Source organism: Pezoporus occidentalis, unplaced genomic scaffold (assembly GCF_034315485.1).
Source record: "Pezoporus occidentalis ecotype Australia unplaced genomic scaffold, CSIRO_AGI_Poc_V1 ctg32, whole genome shotgun sequence".
NCBI classification, from domain to species: domain Eukaryota; kingdom Metazoa; phylum Chordata; class Aves; order Psittaciformes; family Psittacidae; genus Pezoporus; species Pezoporus occidentalis.
The window spans coordinates 307,727-330,292 of NW_026915158.1; the positions used below are offsets into that span (position 1 = coordinate 307,727).

General features: G+C 40.0%; 1 protein-coding gene across 4 annotated transcripts in view; it reads left to right on the plus strand.

The window, feature by feature from the left end:
- Nucleotides 1–22,566, plus strand: part of AFF3 (ALF transcription elongation factor 3) — a 321,011-nt gene that overhangs the window by 125,615 nt on the left and 172,830 nt on the right. For 3 of the 4 annotated variants that reach the window (XM_062628534.1, XM_062628535.1, XM_062628538.1), the window contains exon 4: nucleotides 20,657–20,701. The exons of the other annotated variant lie outside the window; for it this stretch is intronic. In XM_062628534.1, the coding sequence (XP_062484518.1) occupies nucleotides 20,657–20,701 (45 nt within the window). The remainder of the gene's footprint in view (nucleotides 1–20,656; nucleotides 20,702–22,566) is intronic. 4 annotated transcript variants of the gene reach the window in all.

Below are 22,566 nucleotides of genomic sequence, written 5' to 3' on the forward strand. Positions count from 1 at the left end.
CTACTGAGAAGTCTGTTTCCACCCCCTTCTCCAGCCTTGTCCTAGACAGGCTGACTGGCCTGCTCTGGCAGGGACATTGCCTGCCTTTCTCCCTGCCACCAGGGACAAAGGGGCATCTCTGCTGAAATGACCCACAAGATCATACCTCTTCCCTTATTCAGGATCTCTGAGGAATTTGTCTAGCCTACAGCATGAGCCAGAGACGTTTATTCATTAAAAGGAAACTCTAAAAAAGCTCACAAATCTGAGCCAGTCCTAGTCCACTCACTTGTGTGATATGTTTTGTCATCTCCATGCATGGTGTCCCCTGAGTCTTTTTAAATAGCAAGGTGTTTTGGAGACAGAGCCAGCTTCTTGTGTTCTGCTTCCTTATTTCTTCAGTTAGGACAAAATTAGCTGAAAATTAAGCTCTGAAAATTAAGAAGCAAAGTAGTAGCTCAATTTTGGCAATAGCCATCTTAACACCTTAATTACTTTCTCATTAGATTTACGCATTTTGATTTGATGTTTCATTGTATGATCATGAACTAATTCTCAAATAACACAGCATATATTTTTAGCTGAACTAAGAACTGTTAGATGCGTATTTGTCATATCTTAAAAGCACAGCCATGCATATATATAACCATACAATTGGCTTATCTAAAAATCTTCATTAGATACAGAGTAGATACAGTGAAGATGACATGTATAGACAGAAAACATTATAATTATTTCAAAGAATATATTATCAGATATAATTTAGCACTGAATTAACTACATGCACATTATTTGAAGCAGAACCTCTATTTTTAATCCTGTGAGCACTCGTTTTGTTTCTAAAACTTAAAGTACAGTATGAAAAGCAGTGAGGAGAAAGGAACCTGATACATCCAATGTCCATTTGCATTCTACACCACTCTCAAAATATTTTTCTTCTTCAGCATTCACATTTCACCCATTCCTGCTGGGTTTTGCTTCTAACTCCTTTGTGCTCTACAAGGAGAAGGTTTGTAACTTCCAGTAGAGCAAAAACTGCTAAACTGCACATACGAAGATTATTTTTTTTATTCTCACTCTCTCTCTTTTCTTCCCAGTGACTTCAAAAAGACATTTTTTGAGCCTGTACAATCTAGAAAACCCTTGAGTGGATGGAAGAGCCATAGCTAATGCTGCTAGAGTCAGGCTCACAAATAACTCCCATGCAGCAAGCAGCAGCAAATGGAACCAGCTGAGGAGCAGGATGCATGTGCACATTTTACAGAGATGAGCTTAATTCTGCAACTTCCTTCTTGTTTTAATCTTTTTTATTTCCATCATCGTTGTCAATGTTGTCATTGTCAGTGAGATGAATCCTGCAAAGATCTAGCCCCTTGCTGACCTAATGCCATCAGCTTCTCATCCTGTCATTTCCTTAAAATGTTCTGTCTGTGCCCATCACTGCTGATCTTAGAGCACTGCTGAAGCCTGGAGTGATACAATGGTTGCCAAACCCTCCGCAGGGTCCCTGTGTAGAAGTCCTCTGTTAGGCATCAATTGTCCACCCTTCAGATACCGGGGAAACAAATGGAACTGAACCAGGATTAGCAGAGGTTGTGTAGGGGATCATTAGTGAAACATTGGCTAATCTGACAAAATCATTCTGTTTTTTTTTCCTCCTCCTTAATTTGGAGCAGTTCACAAAAGTATTGAACTGCAGCGTGCTGTTCTCCTGCTGTCCATAGGACAGCTCCTCAGTCCTGGCGTTTCGTTGCCACTGATGATCTCTGGCTTATCAGAGAAATTATGATGCCTCCAGATTTCACCTTGCCACTGACATGGCAGTGGCAACTACCACTGGAAGGTAATAGAAGCCATCATCAGCCCTTCCTTACTGTAGCTAGCACAAGTGACATGCAGCCCCAAGGCAGAGGCTGTTTCGTAGCCGTAGACTGATTTTCTTGGTGCCTGAATTAGAAACCGCAAACATCATTTGAAATTCAAGCAACCAGCTTCTTGAATTGTTCCTCACTTCTGGAAGTGCAAGGTAAGAAGCAAAACAGTCCACTGTTTTTCAGGACCATACCTGGGTCCCAGATGACAGCAGTTATTCTGGGATATATTTTAATTGGCTGCAGGTGCCAAGGAGGAGCACAGTTTGCAGATTCTGTGTGGCAGTGATGGCTAAGCTTCAGGTAGCCTCTCCGTCCACTACAGGAAGCACTGGGGCTTCAGTGATGCTGAGGAGAGCCAGGAAGACTCAAGGGCAGATCAGTCCCATTAACTTTTCCTTTGTTGCTATTTCTGTTAGATGTTAAAAATCCAGTGCAGACTGATAAAAAAGAAAAAAGCAATCTGGAATGCCTTGCCCTCTTAATTTCTAAATATGCAATTAAAATTGAGAATGAGCTTCTAAATAGTGAATCTACAGTAGTCTTTTAACACTATGATGGAATACATAGAATTAGAATAAAGACTTGACTTTGCTTACTTTCTCTTTTCTGACTTCTTGGGTATCCTAGAGTCTAAGAAGAAGATATTCTGGAACCTCTATTTCTTTGTGCTTCAGTTTTTGACAACTGACTTGAGGGAGTTATATACTGCAGTATATAGGATTCAAGGATCTGTGTTTTGACTGTGGTGTAAAAAAATGACGTAATAATAGGTGCTTAAATTAATCAGTGTTTATGAAAAGGATAGTTAGTCAAAATGCAGGTAGTTTTCCTAGGTGTGTTTTGTACACACAAGCATGCAAAAGGTAGGCCTTTCATCTAGTATCTCCTCTGTGTTTGAAGACTAGTTGAGCAAAGCATAAGCTGGGGTAGCTTTTGCATCATGCAACTATTTCCTACCAGTTGAGTATATTTAAGTACCTTCAAACATATTTTCAGCTTCATCAACTTATTCTGTGGGCATAAAGTCTGTCCTTAATTTGTAAATTACTGTCTTCGTTTGTAAACTACGATACTGTATGCATTTATTTTAATCAATTACTACATTTGTGAATACCAGTCTGATTTCTGAATCAGCACTCAAAGATAAATGATAGATGGTTTATTAAGTTCTCTCAGCTAGGGTCCATGATGCTTAATTTTCTTAAGTGATAATATTTCATATCATAATCCTGATCTTTTTTTCTTCTTTCTGCTTAGTGGAGTTTAACCTAATTACATGTGTGATCTCTTTAACGGTTGTAGTGTGGAGCTATCACTGAACTTCCATAAATCAGCACTTTAACTTTTTCAGGAGCAACCCTTTAATAGGTCACCTGTCATTGAAGATATTCTAGCTAAAAGTTGTAACACTTAGATTCTCTTTAGGTCTTTAGGTTCTCTTAACTCAATTACACCAATGCATCACTCATTTCTCTCTGGGTTTGCAACAGATGAAGTATTGGTCTAGGGCCATTTTTTGAATCCCTGGCAGCAAGACACTCTACATGTACTTACCTCTTTCACAGCTGGGTGGTTTCATTGTAACCCCTAGTGTCTCTCTCCAACATTTTGACCTCATAAAAGCATAATGTCACTGAATACTGAGGTTTTATGTAATTCATTCTGAAGACTGTGGCTTTTAAATCTTCCATATGCAGTTTAATAACAGCATTCTTGTCATCAGGCAAACTTTGCTTTCTGTTAATATTTCCGTCTTCATTTTGCACACACACAAACATATATACACAAAAAGTAAGCTGAAGATGATTTATAGAAGCATTAGAGAAAGGTAAAGAGAAGGGAAAAGGCAGAGAACAAGGTAACTGAAGACTAATCATACGAAAACCAGACATGCTTCTGCTGCTTTTTTCCATTCCCGTTATATTTTTGTTTGGATTGGCTCCAAAGAAATCCTGTTCCTTGTCACTCTTCTTGTTGTGCATGTGCTCATGCATAAATTCAGGTCAAGTATGAAACCTCTTTTCTGCATTCCTGGTAAGAATGTGTAATGTCCTTATCAACAGATAACAAGAAACCTGAACTAATTTAGCTCATGACCCTGGCTTTTTTATTTTTTGGTGGTTTTGCCATTACCTAAACTGTGGTGTTTGATTAGTTGTTAATGTATTCAGCTCAGTAAATTAGAGCGGCTTGAAATTTCTACTAATCCTTTTCCATTGAGGGTTTCCCTGGACTAAGTGATGCTGAATAAAACAAAAACCACATGCACGCACAGGTTTCTGAGATTTTACGGATCAAGTATAATTTAAGGGGCACAACATTTTTAACTGATTTTTTTTTTCTAATTACTGTACCAAAAGCACCAATGAATAAACAGTGTTTACTGCAAATGTGCTTTGCTTGAACTTGGCTATTAAAGTATACAAGGGCTGAGGGGTTATTTTGCAATGAAAGAATGAACCAATATATAAGGATAAAAGTAGAAAAAAGGTTTAACACACAGCACAAAGATGTTTTTGAATGAATCAGTCTTTGCTATTTAATTTACATTTTGAGGGCTCATTAGGATGATGAATGACACTGCTGGAGAATAAAACATACTTCCTGAACAAAAGAAAATCTCTGTAGCCTAATAACATTTTATGCCAGCACTTACATTTGTCAGAAGTGGATGCTATTTATCCCTATGATTATTTAAAAATCATTTTTATTGTCCTTTGTGCTGTGTCCTCTTCTGGGAATTTTAATTCAGAGTTTGACACCTACTTATTAACTTCCATGAAGTATGCAGTACAGAGGCTTACACTATAAAAGAATTCTAACCAGCCATGTTTATACTGCCTGCAGCTGTATACAAATTAGCTGAGTTTAGATTCATTTCTCTTATAAATGGGAAAAAAGTTTGAGTTGTATAACCTTTACCACCTCAGCAAAGTAAATGTGAGTTGAGCATGGCTGGCCTGGGCATACCAGGAGACAGCAATTAAATCAAAAGAGCAAAGAGAAGGAATTTATGGCATTAATGCCATGAATTAGGAATCTCCATGAGTTGGAAACTTCCTATTTCATGTCTCCTGTTTCTTCCTCTGGAAGGATGAGGGTGAAATAGGAATGCTGATGTTTCATACTTCAAGCCCATCCACTCCTTAATCAGTAAATAATGACTTGCTGTCTTGCCTTCTTCAGTGCTTATACATGCCTATACTCTAAAGTCAAAGGTATGCAAATACCAGAAAACAGACTTTCTCTTGAAAAATGTCAAAATATTTTGGTAAATTATACACTATCACAACAATTGTATCTTTATAGTTTATCTTAGAAGACACACTGCTTTTGTATCACACATTACAGTTTAGACCCTTATTGAGCACAAACTGGAATTCCACCTACGTTCACTCTTCCTGCAACAGGTTTGGTCAGCAGCAGTGATATCCAACCTTGAAGGTGGAACAAGTCAAAGATTTCATTTGCCTTGCTGGGGGAGTGCACCAGTTGCTCAGTTAGCTGTTTGAGAGAGCATGTGAAACAAGATGACATACAACTTTGCTTTGTTCATTGTGATATGAGGTGGGAATATCTGATCTTGTTTTCCTTCCCCTTTCCAAAGCCATCATCCATGCCTTGCATGGCATCCAACTGACAGTAAAACAGGTATCAGTATGCAGGAAAAAATTATTTCCTTACATCTAATTCTACAGATCTCATGTTGTTTTTTCCACCAGCAAGGTGGTGTTCATCATCTGGAATGTGAGATCCCAATTTTAGTTATCTCTTTGATTTCTAAAGAAACTGCTAGTCAGCCTCAGCCACCAGTATATTCCGTAGCTTTTTGCTGTTTCATATTCTGTGGGCAAAGATATGGGAACATTTTGTAACACAGTGACCTGACCATGTCCAGGTAATGGGTGGACAGTCAGAAACATTTGGCTACTTTTTCTCCCAAAATGTGCTAAAAGTATTTCTGGGCACAAATGGCAGACTGATTTTTTGGAAAGCTGATACTGAGTCCTTGTAGACCTCCTCTTGGAGGCACCCCGTGGCCAGACCCATTTGCTGTGAGTGAAATCCCTAGGGATACTGCTTCAGCGTTGTCATGGTTTAAGCCCAGCCAGTAACTCAGAACCACACAGCCGCTCGCTCACTCCCCCCCCACCCCCTGTCTTCCTCCCCCTGTTCCAGGAGGGACAGGGAGGAGAATCGGAAGAATGTAGCTCACACGGGTTGAGATAAGAACAGTCCAGTAACTAAGGTATAACACAAATCACTGCTGGTACCACCAATAATAATAGTGATAAGAGAAATAACAAGGGAAGAGAATACAACCGCTCACCACCCACCGACCGGTACCCAGCCCAGCCGAGCAGTGATCTAGCCCTTCCAGGTAGCTGACCCCAGTTCTACATCCTGGGCATGATGTGCTGTGGTATGGAATACCTCTTTGGTCAGTTTGGGTCAAGTGTCCTGTCTCTGCTTTCTCGAGACTTCCCCTCCTCCCTGGCAGAGCATGAGACTCACAAAGTCCTTGGTCAGAGTAAACATTACTTAGCAACAACTAAGAACACTGGTGTTATCAGTGTTGTTCCCAGGCTGAAAGTCAAAACCACAGCACTGCACCAGCTACTAAGAAGGAGAAAAATAACTGCTACTGCTGAACCCAGGACAAGTGTGCACCATGCTCTTGTCTTCTGTCTTGTGAAGGACTGAGCAAGTCTTTAGGCTTGATTTGGAAAAGCACAGGTCTTGTGGACAGGTCTTTTTGTTTTCAAAATACCTCTTTTAGGTTTTTAAGGGACTTTTTTAGGGTTTGTTAGGACTTTTTCAGTTGGTAACCTAATTTTGTGGGGGAATTATGTTCTGCCTGATTAAAATACTTCCAATCCTTTAGGCTACAAAAAGTACTCTTTATTATCTAACCTAAAAATAAATAGTGTTGCCCATATAGAATTGTAGCCATATTCCATATCTAAAGTTGTAAATGCCACTACATGTCTGGATGTACTATATTACGTATGCATTGGTTTACATGCATGCTTCTGACCGTGTGTTTATAAAGTGCTACACAAGCCTTCATGGTAATGTGCATGCATACAAGATGCAGATTATTGCAGACTGTTTTCAATCAGGACATCTTCATTTAATCCTTTCCATCTGATCACATGGCAAGATATGCCACTTTCAAAAGTGACATCTTTTGTGTTGGTAGCATTGATCGGGTTCTGGACTGTAATGAGACACAAATAATGGATGACTTTGGGTATGTTAACATGGCAGTCTCTGATATGGTTGGTGCTTGTACAGACTAAGGGGTCTGATGCACAGGTGGGCAGAGATGAAGAGCTCCTGCCTCTGCTGCAGAGATCCATAAAGTATTTATGCAAATTGCCAGAATCAGTGCTAGTTTATTTTAATATGCCAGACTGTAAACTGTAGCAATTCAGCAGCTGCTATGCAAGCAGGGACTTCCAAGAGAGTATCGGTACAGAGAGATAAGGATGGAAATGTAAGCTTGGCTTCTGTCTCATTCTTGCTGTTTTTTTCTTCTTTAGCTTAGTGGTAAAGATGCTCTGGGTGGCAAATGAAACAATATCACACTTCTGCAAAGGTAGTGGGCTTTTTTTCCATTTTGTAATTATTTTCTAAGAATGAGTAATCCCATGGTTTTCTTGCATCTTGAATTTATTTATAGAGTGATCAACAAGGTAGCTTGGGCTGTGTGAGTGATCGCTGTTACTCTACGAGGCGGAGACCTGTGGAAGTGATGTGCTAATGGGCTGCTGTGCCTATACAGTCTGCCTGGATTACGTGTTACAGGCATTCAGCCCATAGCTGTTGCCTAATTTCCCATCTGTGGATATTTAAAATCCTGTTGTGTTTATAGCATAAATGTATATAAAATTTAAATTAGGCAGGGACCGCTTTTTAATGTGGATTTTTCCACAAGCCCTACGGCAGAGACATCAGCAACCAGCCAGTTCCTGACTGCCAGGGCTGTGCCTTCCCCTGCACAGAAAAACAGCTAACAGTCTTTTCCTGCAACCCTTGCTAGAGTATCTTATTTCATAGCTGTATTTCTCCAGCAGAAAAAGGATCATGAAAAATAGAAGGTTTTGCCAAGAACATTTCATTCTGTTTCTCACAAAGTACCTGTTGCTGCAAATGGTACAGGAGAATCCATGCTTTGATGGGGTTTCCTTGTCCTCTACCTGCCCCAATATTTAGCCGGGCTGCAGCTGACTTAGAGCTACATGTGCAAATAAGACATGCAGGAAATGCTGCTGGAAGTATGGTGAGGGAAAGGGAGCCAGAAAGCTGAAGGAAGCCCTTAAAATATGCATTCTTTTTCATCTTCTTCATTCCCCTCTGGCATTATTACCTAATGTCCCTACATGGCAATATGGGCCCACAGATAAGAATCAAAGCCCAAGACAAGCTTTGCCGTTCTCTCCAAGAGCAAGCAGCACCTGAAACCCTGAACCCTTCACCAAAGAGTTAATCCTCAATGGAATGAGCCACTCATCATTCCTTTTATAAACAAACAAATAAATAAAAGATACAAGGATTTGATCTGTTTAATACGCGTTCTCTAAAACCAGAGTGCAGACTAAACATAGTAATCTGATGATTGCAAATTATGCAGTCCTATAAACAAAGCATGACAATTGATGACAATGTGGTATCATATATCATAAATGCAGGGCATCCTCTCTCATCCAAAACAAATAGTTTGGAGTATTTCAAACCCATAACAAATATATTTAATGCAGATCACTGTGAAACAATGTGTGTTTCTCTGTTTCTAATGCTGTATACAAAAGCCAGCCAAGAGCTTTTTGTGTTTTATGCATTATATTCATTTATGCTGCCAATTCCACTTACTCTTCCAGTATTCTGACTCGAAAAATCAAGATCTAATGTATTTCAAGCAACGCTTGATGCATGCATGTCTTAAAACTATAGGGGATGGTTTATAAAGTAAATTATGAGACTTCAGTATCATTCCTGATTTTCAGATAGACTTTTAGCTCTCTAGTTAAAGTGTTGATCACAACCTTTATATTGTATCTGTAGCTTGTTATGCGAGGCAAATCAGCTGCCATTGTTACCAATGCTGAAAATCTCTTCTAGTAACCCATGATAGGTTTATTACATAGGAAGCTTTGATCCTCAGGACTCAACTAAGATATTCAAAGTTTTTATAAAGGTATCTTAGAGTCTGCAGTACAAATTCAGATGTCTGCTGTCAAACGACTCCTATTCAGCAAACCTGTACGAGCCACCTTTGAAAGTGAAACAGCAAGATGACACCATTCATAGCTTGACTTTTGGAGAGGTCTTTGTGCTCCCCTGCCTTTCAGTACCTGACAACTCGTTCCAGGCCGTATCAAAGTTGCATAACAGAATTTGTAAAAAGCTACACAGAAGGGTTTAATGTGTTGAGAACAAATAACTTCTTTGTTGATATCCACTGCCAGATCAAAGAGATGGAGGGTAATAGGCCCAGGAGTGCATTACTTTCAGTTGCACCGGGGAACAAAAGAATAAAATAAAACTGTGAAAGGCAGCGGAGAACAATAAAAAAGGAAAATACTAACACGTTTGAAGGATTCAACGTCCTGAAACATGAATAAAAGCCACAGAAATAAACTCATCAAGATCACATAACAAAAGGTAAGCATGTGGCTTCTCATCTCAAAGGCTTTCAACTGTACTCCTGTTTTCTGTATGTGTTGTTATAATTTGGGGTGCCACAAGACCTTCCAGTTTTAACAGGGACAGAGAGCTGGCTTTGACGCTTAAAAAATGCAGATTTGTTGTACTTGACCTAGATGGAAATGTCTATGAGCTCTAGCAGTATTAGAGATTTTTCTCTCCATTTAGCTTCCATTTAAAATGAAATGGAGCTACATTGAATATTTCTTCTTCTAGAGACCCATTTTTAAGTGGAGGATGGCCTCATCTGCTCAATAAAAACCATAAAATAGAAAACCAAGAGGCAGCTCAAACTTTTGAGGCTTTCCAATGAAAGCTTTGGAAATCAAACCCAAACCAAACCTAAGGGCAATCTTAACTTTCTGAAAAAACTCACAAACCCCTCTCATGCAGCATAATTCAGGTTTTGGTCTACAACCCAGTGAAAATTAAGCTCTATATCACTGTTCATTTCTTCCTTATATTTTCTCCCACTGTACTGTGTGTTGCACATGCATGAATGCTGGTGCATATGGGATTTAGAAGCATTTTTTGCTGGTAAGGCTCTTTGGAGACCAGCTGTCTGTAGACACCAGCCAGAGCTTTGTAGTCCATGCACCAGTCATGCCCCTACGACACTGCTCTGTTATAAGGTGACTTGTTACTCATTTTCTATTTTATGAAGAAAACTGCTAACAGACACTAAAAAGTGGTTACTTCCTCTCAGTAACATGGCCCATAGTCGTGATCTGTACAGTTTTGTATTTGTGGGTTTTACAAGTGATGCTCCATTAGCCTTTAGCTGCGTGGGAGAGCTCAATGCAAACGGCCTGGGAACTGGCAAATGCCTAATTTACTGGAAGGACAAGAAAACCCTTTCAAAGACACAAAATCTGGAAAAGCTAAGGCCAATTTTTCTTTCTACTTTCTTTCTGTATTTTGCTGTTAATGGTAACTGTGACAGTCAAAAAGAAAATCAGAAAGCATTGAGACTTTCAGATGCAATACTCCCTTTAAAAAGGGATAACTTGAGAATATATGGAAAGAAAAGGGAAAGCCAAAAGAGAAAGGGCTAAGATAAATTTAAGCCAGCTTTTTGTCCTCCAAGCCCAAGGGACCAGTGTGGCTTCCATCAAAAAAATGCCAATTAGTAGCATAAAGCGACCTGGGAGTTGCCTACAACTTTTCCTAAACCTGGGACATTTTTTATTCCCCTGCTTCTGGTCTTATGCTTGCCCAGACAGGAGGGTGCTGGCACAAAGCCCTCAGGAAAGCAGTGACAAGTGCTGGGCAGCTGCCACTTTCTTGGGGCAGATGGTTTTACAGATGTGGAGATATGCTGACTTCTGGAAGTGAATCCTCTGCAAGGCATAACAGCAGTGCCTGGTTCCTGTCTAGCTGGCCGAAGGGCTTTCCGTCCCTCATCAGGGAGGACTGATATGGGTCTGCGGTGATTTGACTGGAAAACAAATCTTTCAGTAGGATTTGGGAAAGAGGGGACAGGAAAAATAAGGAAGGTATTTGTTTAATCTGCAACTTTATAGATTTTCTAAATGTATTGATTCACATATTAAGGCTACAGTTGTTAAGATTTGACCTTTGCTTTGTTGGTTTAGGCATTTTCAGGAATCTTTTGCAGAGGATTTTTGTGGTGTATATATACATATATATATTTTGGTACCTTGATGTATACATGGTGTCATATACATTCTTAACTGGAAGGAACTCACATGTCAGAGCCCTAAGACTTTGCAGCACTGACATTTTATTTGAAATTTTATGTGTCCTATTAAACCTTTAGAGAGTACTATTTTCAGCAGCTTTGCAGTGAGTCTGCTTCTGTCAGTCTGTCAGTGACCACAATATGGCTGGATTTTTCTTTTGACTTTCAGTAATGCTGAGAGCACAATAGAGCTCTGCCAAGGTTTTTGTTGCAGCTTGGAGAATTGTGCTGTTTATCAGCTTCCATGTGGATTTGAAGAGAATCCACCGCAGCTAACCAGAAGCATCAATACATTGATTTAAAGATGCAAATGCATAGAATTATTCATCTTCATTGATAAAGCTTTGCTTATTGAGTAGCAAATCATATTCCTCGTGGGCCAAATAGGTGTCCAGGTTATTGCCATGACCCGAATATTTTTTGCAGTCTTAGCAATGAAACTGAGCAGTCATTCTCAAGCCAATGCACATGATGCTCTGTTTCTTACATATATTGGACTTCTGTTTTTTTTAACTCTCAATCCTGATCCATATTTTCCGTGAAACAATTGTATTTTGTGCAAATCAGGGAAAGTAGTGCAATGCAAGTGTCTCAGGCCAAAATTAATTCACTTTAAAGTCACACTCCAGAACAGAAAGGAAATATGCTTCAGCTGTGCCCAGGCAAGGCAGAAAAAAGTGGTTTCTCTCTGGATTTGCAAATAGGTTGTTTAACTCTGCTGGCTTTATCGCCAGATGCTCACTGGTCTACCTATACTTCAGCCCTGCTTCATCAAGGGTTCTTGATGATTGTTACCCTCACGAAAGCAGTGAAAGGATGAGATTTTTTTTTCCTGGGGAAGAGACACAGTCAAAGCCAAAACTGTCACATGCGAGTGACAGAAAGCAGAATGTTACTATGGGCTCCAGATCATGGGGCCTGTTATCTGTTAAGTATATATCAGGTCTCAGTCTCTAAAACAGAGAAGGCAGCTTCCAGCAATAGGGATTAATGGGAGGTTGTTTCTCCCTAGGACACAGGGGTGTTTTTTTCAGATCTGTGTAGCAGCCTATTGTGAGAAATAGCCTGGTATTACCTTCTGGGGATACAGGCTGCTGCTTAGTGTTTTGGGTTCTCAGCTGCCACATGAAGATCCTGTAATCCCTGTGAAAGGCAGACCCTCTTTGGCCCTAGTCTTTGGGTGGGGTATTGAATAGAGCACCATCTTTGTTATCCACCAGAAACCACCCTTGTTTCCTTTATCCAAACCTCAGCTTTGATAACAGGATGGTCACCCAGATTTTTAGTAGCATTTCAACGTTAATATCTTTCCTTTTGACTTACTAGAGATATTGTTCAGATGATGATGTTTTTATCAATATTGAATTCCTTGTGCTAGGCTCCATTTCTTATTCCTGCCACCACTGCCCAAAGGGTAGATTTTTCGCCATAAGCAGTTTCTAAATGAATGTAAATAGGCTTTAAGGAACTCCTGATAGATGTGACTCTTTCCATCAGACACTCATGGACAGGGGCTTTCTTCCATCAAGGGCCTTTTGTGGGAGAGATTTCTGCGAAGTTGTGTACTATAAAATCTCCCATCTGTAAGAGGTTTAACCCTTTCTGAGAAATAGTTTGTAATCACATAACCTTTAGCTCCGTGGGAATAAATAGCAATCATCATTTATAAACAGTTCCTCTCATTATGCACCTATTTATGGCATCTTTTATAGCTTGCTAATTACAAGCACACAAAACAGAAATGTTTGGAGTTAAATAACGTAAACAGGGATGTAATTGATTTTCATGTTGAATAGTTTTATTGATTTATTGTTAATTAACATTTTAAAAGGATCTCTTGGCAAAATAATCCATTTAATTTATTGAATATTATACTAGCTGATGGTAAATTCATACTGAAATGTCACAAAAAGATTAACAGGTTTGTAATACTTGTTTTTCCATCTGTTGCTGCTATATGGGTGTTATATATTCTCCCCAAACAAACGCAGACAATATATTGCATGCAATCGATTGGTCTCAGTCCAGCTTCTAGCGGACAAGTGTCCACATCACTAAAAATACCACATTCCAGTTGACACTAATTGGCCATCTGTGCAGCAGGGAGGACAGGCATCTAATCGGCGGAAAAGCTGATCTCTATTGCTCCCAGGGCAGGGTCTTTGAGTCAGCTGTTGAAGGACTCTATAGGCTGAGTGGAGAAGCCAGTATCTTTGCTGAAAAGCCTTTTCTGCTGCAAAACCAAAAGACTGTGGTGTCCGTAAAGGAAACTTTCCAACAAATAGACCACTGTGTCAAGCAAGCAGTCACTTAATACATACAGAGCATGCATACAGTGCTGTAGAAAATGTAGTATGCTGAAGGCATTTCCAGAGGTCCCCACTGGCTTTTTCCAATTCTGGGGTGGGAAGAGGGGCTGTGGAGTCTGTTCAGGGAGGGTTTGACAACATTTTGGTGCATGCCAGTTACCTTCAGCTCCTGTTGACTTCACTGAAAGCCAAGGTCACTTACTCAGCACCTCCGAGGATTGATTATGTAGCAAGGAGTAAAATTGTAAGTTGCAATCTTCATTATTACCATCCCATTATATTTTTCAAATGGGTAGCGAGAGAGTGTAATCACATCAGACCTTGTTTTTCATTAGTGAAGAAAAACATTAATACACTGTGACATGGTATTGATTTGATACAATCAATCTTTCCCAATAACAATAAAACCTTTATATTTTATTAATAAAACAATGCAGTTCTTCTCCATTACAGCTCCTTTTTATTGTTCTGGGTCACAGTGTAATTCTGGCATGTTTGGATTTTTATTTTTATTAATATAATGTAAAAGCCTGTAAATTTGCTCCACTGATCTTCCAGTAGGCTCCATTTGAGTCTCCCAAGCATCTTTTATTACATGAAATATTACCAGTGCAGCTCCAGTCATTGATTGTTTGATGGCCCTCAGGAGTGGAGAGGGTGGGGAGGTTTCAGGCAGGTTCTTGGCCTTTAATTCTCTTGATAAGTTTGTGGTGTGGACACTGAGCTTGGACTTGAACCATCTTATCGCTCTGAAGATGACCTCTCCACACATGGCTGGACACTGTACTTCTAAACACCCTCCAAAATGGGTTGTAGTTGCCTGACCTCTAGTGAAGCTCTCAGCAGCAATCCAAATGGTCGCTCTTCAGCGTCACCTCACTTTCTGACCCTGGCCTTTCTATATGTAGTTCAGGTCAGACATTAGGTAGGCAGGAGATGTTTCAAGCTCTGGGGCAGATCATGGGCATGCACTGACGAAGTTGTGCTCTAATCTCATCTTGCTGCTACTTAAAAAAAACCAAACAAACAATAATCAAAAAACATAAACCAAAACCAACAATATGGTGAATGCCTTTACTTATACATCCACAGTAAATCCATCTTCAAGCCTGAACATCAGAGGCAGAATGCTTCAGGCCCCTCAGGTCTGCATATAGGGCCAGCTCAGGCTAAGGCTTGTTGCACTCTGGATTATGGCTTTATAAACTCCTCTGCAGTCTTCCTTCTCCGAGGCTCTGCTCTCCAAAAAGCTGCTGTCCTGCCTCGGTTGTGAGAGAGTTGCTGATCAGGCTGTTCTGAGCCAGTATCACTCATCAAGAGCAAAATGTACTCTTGTGAGATTACCGTCTCCTTTCTGTTGTGCACAGCAAGTCTGTTGGATCGTTTGGCATTTCTCTCTATCTACAGATATTTTTGATTCATCTTCTTTGATTAGCCAGAACATCTCCCTGTACTTAGTACAAGAGTGGGTTATCATGATATTCCAGTTGCACTGAGACCCTCAATTAGTATAGCCAGATACTTTCATTAAAGCAAGCCTAGATGACTTTCATCACTTGCTCTTTATTAATTTTTTTTTCTCTTGAAATAAAATCTTTGTTAACCTTTCTCCTTTTCCCTTTTGAACCAAGAACAATGTTGCAAGATCCCATGGTAGGAAAAATAATCCCACAGTAAATATGAAAGCTGCATTTCAAAAGAGAATGGTCTTATTAAGGGTAACAGTTTATTAACAGTGACTGTAAATTAGATGGATTTAATAACTTTAATTAGTGCAACACTTTCTGACACAGAGCTTGAGGAGAATTCATCTATTCATCCCTTCTCCCTCCTGCACATGTCTGTGTCCAAGGAAGCAGTAGCAATTCCTCGTAGTAAAAACGAAATGGCTCCTACTTGCAGAAATGAGAAATGCAGGAGAAAACTACTGTATCAACAGACCATGGCCACTTGCACTCCAAATCAGAAGTATGGAATAAGCACAAGTGCAAAGTAAAGCTTTTAAATATCAAGAACAGAAAATAAAGCTTCCTGAACCATCTCTTCATTTCTCTTTCCTTGGTGTAGCCCTACCTGCTTGCCTGCAGTCTCAGGGAGAGACAAGGAGTCTTCTGTGCTTAAGGGCTGTGAAGTGCACAGTTTTTAACCAGGTTGAGGTCTAATCTTTTAACCAGCTCACCTTTCCTAAGGTGTAGAGTCTTGCCTTTTCTTTCCAGAGCAGTGTGGGTTCAGCACAGCCATCCCATAAAGAGCCTTTTGGCAGATGTAGCACATATAAGGAAATCAACAAGTTAAGCTGTCAATGTCAAAAAAACTTTCCTGGGCATCTGCAAATGATCTCTCAAAAAAAATACCTTTACCTGGCTGTATTTCCACAGAAACCCCAGAAGTCACCTGTCTGGTCTCGGGCACATCTCCCTGTTAAATCTCAACATTTTATTTCACGAGTGAAACTTTGCTGGGGGCAATGGCTCTTCACACCCCAACAGACAGTGGCCACAAGTACGAATAAGTAAAAAGTCAACAACTCAATACTTATAGTTTTCATACTGGAAGTTCATTTCTAGCAAATGGATTATGTAGATAATGTTATAGGTGCGTGCGTGTGTGTATCTCCATACTTTTATGGTCTTGCCTCACAAAGAAGCATTTCTAACATGCCTTCAGATCAAGGTCCATCAATCTGGACTTTTTTCCCTTTTTTCCTATTTTTTTTAATCCTGTATTTATGTTATTGTCTGCCAAGGTTCACTGCCGGAAGCTTCCCTTCTGGCCCTAGAGGAATCCCACAGCCCCACCTTAAGGAATGTGGTGCAGTGCCTGTGCAGCACAGGGAGGTGGAGACCTGGCCTGGGGGCAGTGATGGTACTTGAAGGGTGGAGATGTGGCAGCTGCTGCCATGCCACTGGTTGCAGATGACCGGCAAGTGCAGATTCCATGTTCAAGTGCTGACAGAGCCAGCCTGGCTCCCACTAATTGGAAGAGGCTGAATACATACCTTGGCCTTCAGAAGATCTTAATCATGCCTAATTTATACTGGAGAAAAAATCCAGTAACTTCTGGAGACTTTGTAAAAACACTTAGCACAGTCTAAATAATAACAGCACCAAAACCTCACACCATAAAAATCTCTTAGACTAAAATGGAAATAGATACTTGCAGAGTATTTTTCTTTCTTTCCTTAACACAAGGATTTGAAAGGAGGGAGAAACATCACAGATGATAGGCAATTCCTTTCTGAGAGGTTTCTTTATGTATCTCCATGTGAAGGCTCTTGGTAAGGGAAGAAAAACTAATGCACTGAAATAAAATATGTACAGATGTAGCTTTTTGAAATGACATCCCATTTCTCAAGAATCTGATGTAGCCTTTAGTCAGTCTTGTTTCTTACAGTTCTCTGTGCTTTGCATGGTAATTAGCTGCTTGCGTTATCAGCCACACGATGCTCCCGGCTATTTCTTCAGCAGCTACTGCCGTTATCCTCAGCAGCAGCTCCTCTCATCCTCCTGCCAGACTGTATGCCAGCCGCATGTGTGTGCAGATGTTTGGTGTTCTTCAGGCTGCCCTGACTGAGGAACGAAGGTAATGGGAACAGCATTGGAGAAAGAAGAGACTGGAGCCCACTTCCCCCAGCAGCTCCCCGAGACTTGCCAGTATTTCACTCATGGTTCACTGAAGGTTCAGTGAGGCGAATTTGTTATGACAGATCACAAAATGCAAGGGGAGGCAAATGACCTGGGTTCATCGGTATCAGAATAATAGCACCTCCTTGGCTTAGTTGGAAACAGCAGCCTCAAAACCTTTATTTTGTTTTAATTGCTTAATATACTTTTAAAGTAGTTGAAACATTTATTGCACAAGTATAGTGTGGCATGCAGGCTATTGAGAGGGTGGAGGGAGTGCTTTGCACAGATTGCCAGCACCACCGACATCAGCCTCATGCAGGTGCTGCGTCATGCAGCTGGTACGGATGCAATAGTGTCTGGATCAGGCTAGTCCACTGATGCAAATAACATTTCAAGTGCTCTGTGGTATTTGTTGCCTGCAGGTAATGCAAACTCTCCTTTTAATTCATATTTCAAGAAATATTTACCAGCTTTGATATCTTTTGTAATTAAAATATGGCCATGAAGTTAAATTCAGATTGCCAGATTCCCTGGCAGTGTGGGTTCCTCAATAATGTGAGTAGAGAGGAGGTGAAAAAGAGCTTTTAAATTGAGAATGAGAAGTCTTTTCCATACCAACATCTACATGCACTTTTCAGACGTACCTTAGGTCCCACAGTTACACTCTGCATTGCGTTATATGATACCATGATGAAAAAAATCACATGGTCCTAGGCCATATGAAATTGAAGTTGCTTGCTTTGTGTAGAGCATGGTCTCTTGAGTTCCCCACCCTTATTCTAGAAAGTTTAATATCAACAGTAATGTAAGACCCTTAGAAGTATTCAAAGCAAAAATAAATTATACATGGCACTAAAAAGAAAAAGAAGAAAGAGGAAAAGTTAGAAATAGAGGTTTTTTTCCAAATATGGTTTCAGTTTTGCATATCTTGTCTTTGGTTTTGTGTTTACAACCTTTTTTTGCCTTTTGAAAGGCAGTGTAATGATTTTGAAAGAGAGATGTGAATTTTTTTTTTTTTTTTTTTTATTCCCTGCCCAGAGATATGATGTGCCAGGGAGAATAGCTAAAGTTTTAGTTCTGTGGTAATGGGAAGTGCCACTTCTTAATGATGAGTATTTGGTGAGTGTTATTTCATTACACTTCAAGGAAGGATATTTAATTTTGTAACAGAAGCTTGTTTCTAAACCCAAGTCTGAAATAGTTTATTGCCAAATTTACCTTCAGTAGTTTTATCTCCTCACAAAAAGTGTCATTTCACTTTATGTTCAAAGTATTGTATGCAGCATGAGATGGTAGGTCATCTCATCCCTCCTTCTCTAAGATGGCAATGGATTAGCATACAGAACTTGAGGTCAGGCAATAAAAATCATTGCTATGTAAACAAGGCATTCATGAGGAGGGATGGATTTACACTCTCCATTGTTGTTACTGGGATACCAAGTCATAGGCCAGGGTCTGGGGGAGGAAAGGGAGAAAATGGAGGGAAACCCACAGACAAGAGGTAAGTTAAAATTAGCTAATACGGTTTTTAAAATTTTTAAATACCCAAAGATTGTTGTAGTGTTTCTGTCTGTCTTTTTAGCTTCACTGGCAGCGTGAACTCTTGCACTTGCACCCTGCTTCAGCAACAGGAAGGTTGCACGTGGTGTTGTATGGCTCCTCGGAGGCAGGGCTGAAATCAGAACAGAGCTATCTGCTCAAGGCTGCAGCTTCTCTTCAGCATCTGTAGTTCAAATATGAGTAATTCTCCAAAGACTGACTTTATAGCATCCTTACTTCCTTTCCCTTTGAAATCTGTGGCATAACTCCTGGTGAACTGTAAAGCCAATGGACTGTGTTGCACCAAAAAGAGTTAATTCGATTCATTTGTTTAGCAGTCAAGGGCCATATTCAGTGCAGATTAAATAAAGCGCTTACTACTTTCTATGAATTGGCATGAAATAACAGCCACAAAAAATTATGGAACATGAATTGTTCCCTTTGCATATGCATGGCTGTCATACTTCTGACCTTAATTACAGATGGTAGGCTATAAGTAGATGTGGATCCAGACCTCCTCAGTCACTCAGCTCAGGCTGGGGAGTGACAGTGACAATATCCAGGAGCAGGACTTGCACAGACTATCAATTTTTGAAAATGCCTTGTGATTTTTTGGGTAACCAAATGCGGAAGTGGTAGAGAAGTCTGGTTTTCAGGTCAGAAGAGCTCAGCACTTTGGAAAATGAAATTGCTTTGATATTTCTCCAGGTGGTCACCTGAAAACTCAGGTTTTTTTCTGAAAACAAGAGGCAAAGACCAAGCTCACCTCCCTGCTAGCTCTTTGTGGACAGTAATTAATCATATTGGTTTTGTTTCCATCCCCTACTCCCCATGTGGGAAGACCTCAAGCCCCAGTCTTCTGCTTCTGAGTTAGTTTGTTTCCACAAAAGGAGGAAAACCTTTCTTTGAGGAAATGTCAGGGAATTTATCATGGAGAAATAAATCCCAAGAAAACTTGCTTGATGCACCAGCCACCCGTAACCCGTGGAGCTCTGTAGGAGACAGGCACCCTGTCAGCACCAGTACCTCCATCCATGGTGTGCCCCTCTTCCCTGTTGTGCTGGGCAGCCCAAACGAACTGTGGGGAGGGGGCAGACAGAAAATGGGGGCAAGGTATGGTGGACTGGTGTCTCACACTGTCTCATCTTTGCTGCCAGAAGTTTGGGTCTTAATGAACAACCAAGCCGAGCATGCAGGTGAGGCACCAGCTGGATGGTTCCCATAGGGAAGTAGCTGATCTACCAGATCTTTTATTTCCCCTCTCCAGAACGGCTGTGGAGTAAGCCATCCCATTCAGGAGAGCTGAATTCCCCTGTGCCTTCAGTGCCACAACATACAGGTGGGTTTAGGGACAGTATTTTAGGAAATGGTAGCCTTCATAAGACTCTTGTGCTGCCTTGTCCATGCTCAGTGTTGCTGCCTGTGTTGCAGTCTCTGCATCACTCCCGTAAGCATCACAGGTGCGACTCACCACCTTATATACTGTCACATAGACAGTGGCATTGCAGTCTCTCCTGAACATAGGATGCAGAGAGATGTTATTTATTTAATGTAAGTAAGTGCACATGTTGGATCTGTGTATATGCAGTAACTGTTTTGCTTACACTTACTGATATGTAGTACAGCCAAAACAGCAGGAACCGCACCCAAAAGTGGTGCAAACAAAATCCTATGAATTTATACAAATATGCTGCATTCATGTAAACAATGCAAATATTACATCTCTCTGTTGTGCTGATGGGGAATAATTTGAGAATTTCAAGCAGTGCAAGTTTTGAGATGCTGGAAAGACTTGGCCTCATTTTGAAAGTGTAGTTGAGGTTCTAATATATTTCATGTGACAACCATATCCTCAAACCTGCTATTTGTTATTTTGTTTTAAAACAGAAACAAACGATTTTCTCATTTTGTTTACAGGACAGTGGAGCTGGGGATAACAGCTGCGTTGAAGAAATATTGCGGGTAGGAGTCCTTAACAAAAAAAAAAAACCCACATTTTTTTTCCAGTGCCATTTTGTTTACTCTAAAAAGACAAGAGAATAGCAAGGATATAGCAATCACTGGTGTTAAAAATATTAGTCTTTTAGGTTGTCATCTTTCTAAGGAAAAAGTAGGCAAAATTATTTCCTCATGAAAAATAATTGAAAAATCTCTGCAAGCAACCTTTCAGAGGCTCTGGATTTCACTGCTACTCTGTGCCAGTACGGCTGACCTTCATGCATGCAGAAGCAGATAATGGGATAAATTATAAACTGAAATGTACAATGATGTTTCAGGTTTACAAACCATGCAAAGTGCATGTTTCCATTAATCATGACTGTCAAAAATCTTAATTTTGAAGGGAGGTCTAGGAAGGTCATTTTCCACTTGGATTTAATTAGAATCCATTATGTAATGTCATTATGCCTATTATGTCCATTATATGATGACAATGTGCAAAACCCATAGTTATTTCCATATTTCATTATTATTTCTTTTCTCTTAGTAATTTCCAGTTTATTTTCATGAAGCAAATTAATACACATCCAGACAGATTTTGGCTTAAATCAACTTAGGTATTGGTTATTTTCTGAGGCAGCCAAATTTATAAACAATTAAACATTTCCATATATTTTAACTAGTGGGGTTTTCTCAGGGTTTTTTCTCTAAACTGATCATTCAATAATTCACAGTGCTTACAAATCCAATATAATAGTGATTGAAACACCAAACAAGGTAGAGGGAATGGTAAAACTTCCCTGTTACTGCGTGCGCTTCCACCTCCTGCATATCCACTACCCAAATATTTTAGACTGTTTATAAATTACAGGGCTATAAATATTTGGTTTAGAGATTAGTAGTGCATTAAGCGTTGTTCCTAAAGGCATTTCTCCATTCTCCCTGAATATGTTAAATACAGCTTTTAATTCTTTGTCCAGTTTAAGTTTATTGATGGGTGATGATGATGTATTGCTTATGACTTCACTGGCAGAGCTTTTACTCAGCTAACATTTACAAAGTAGGGTTTTGTAGGGCTGAACTGCATATTCAAAAAGCCTTAGCCTGAGTCCCTGCTGTTCTGTTACAAATTAGTAGCAGATACCATGAATTCATCTGATGTGATGTGAGGCCTATGCACCCATTTTTTTATGCAAGGCTTTTAGAAAGAAGAGTCAAAGAAGCTGATCTTCCTCCTTAAGTTGTGCAATGTGGCTTGTGCAGTTAGGCAAAAAATGTAGAAGAGACATGGTTCCTTCCACACAGAGGAACATGGATATGTAAGGAAGTGCAGCTAAGAAGAAAAATGCACTGTATGAGTAGGGATGGTAAGGTGCATCTCCAAACCAGTGAACACAGTTGCTGCGGTCTTTATTTTTTTTTTTCCATTGGGAATATTCCTTAAGAAATATTTTTGCAAAGCTTCATGATGAAACATTCAGGACATCCTCAGAGGGATAATACCATTTTTTCCTGAGGATTCACATATTCTTTCACTTTCATTGAAAATGGAATAAAACAACACACAGCTCAAAAGCCACGTTTTGCATCAGTGGCTCACTATCTGCTGAGGCTTAGCATGGCTAAAACAGAGACTGTAATGTTTTCATCCCCTGGCTCTCGTTCTCACATGAATCCTCAGTCTTCATGGGTAACCTCTCAAATCTGCCCCTCCTCCTGGTATGCATCCTGAGTATCACTTTCTATGCTGAACTTCATGTTCCTATGTCAGACTACATGGAAATCTTGCTGAATGTTACTCAACAGCATTTCTAGGTGAAGCTCTTTATTAACAAAGGTATAAATCTCAGCTCCAAATTCTCATTGCACACCTTGGCTGCTGCAACATC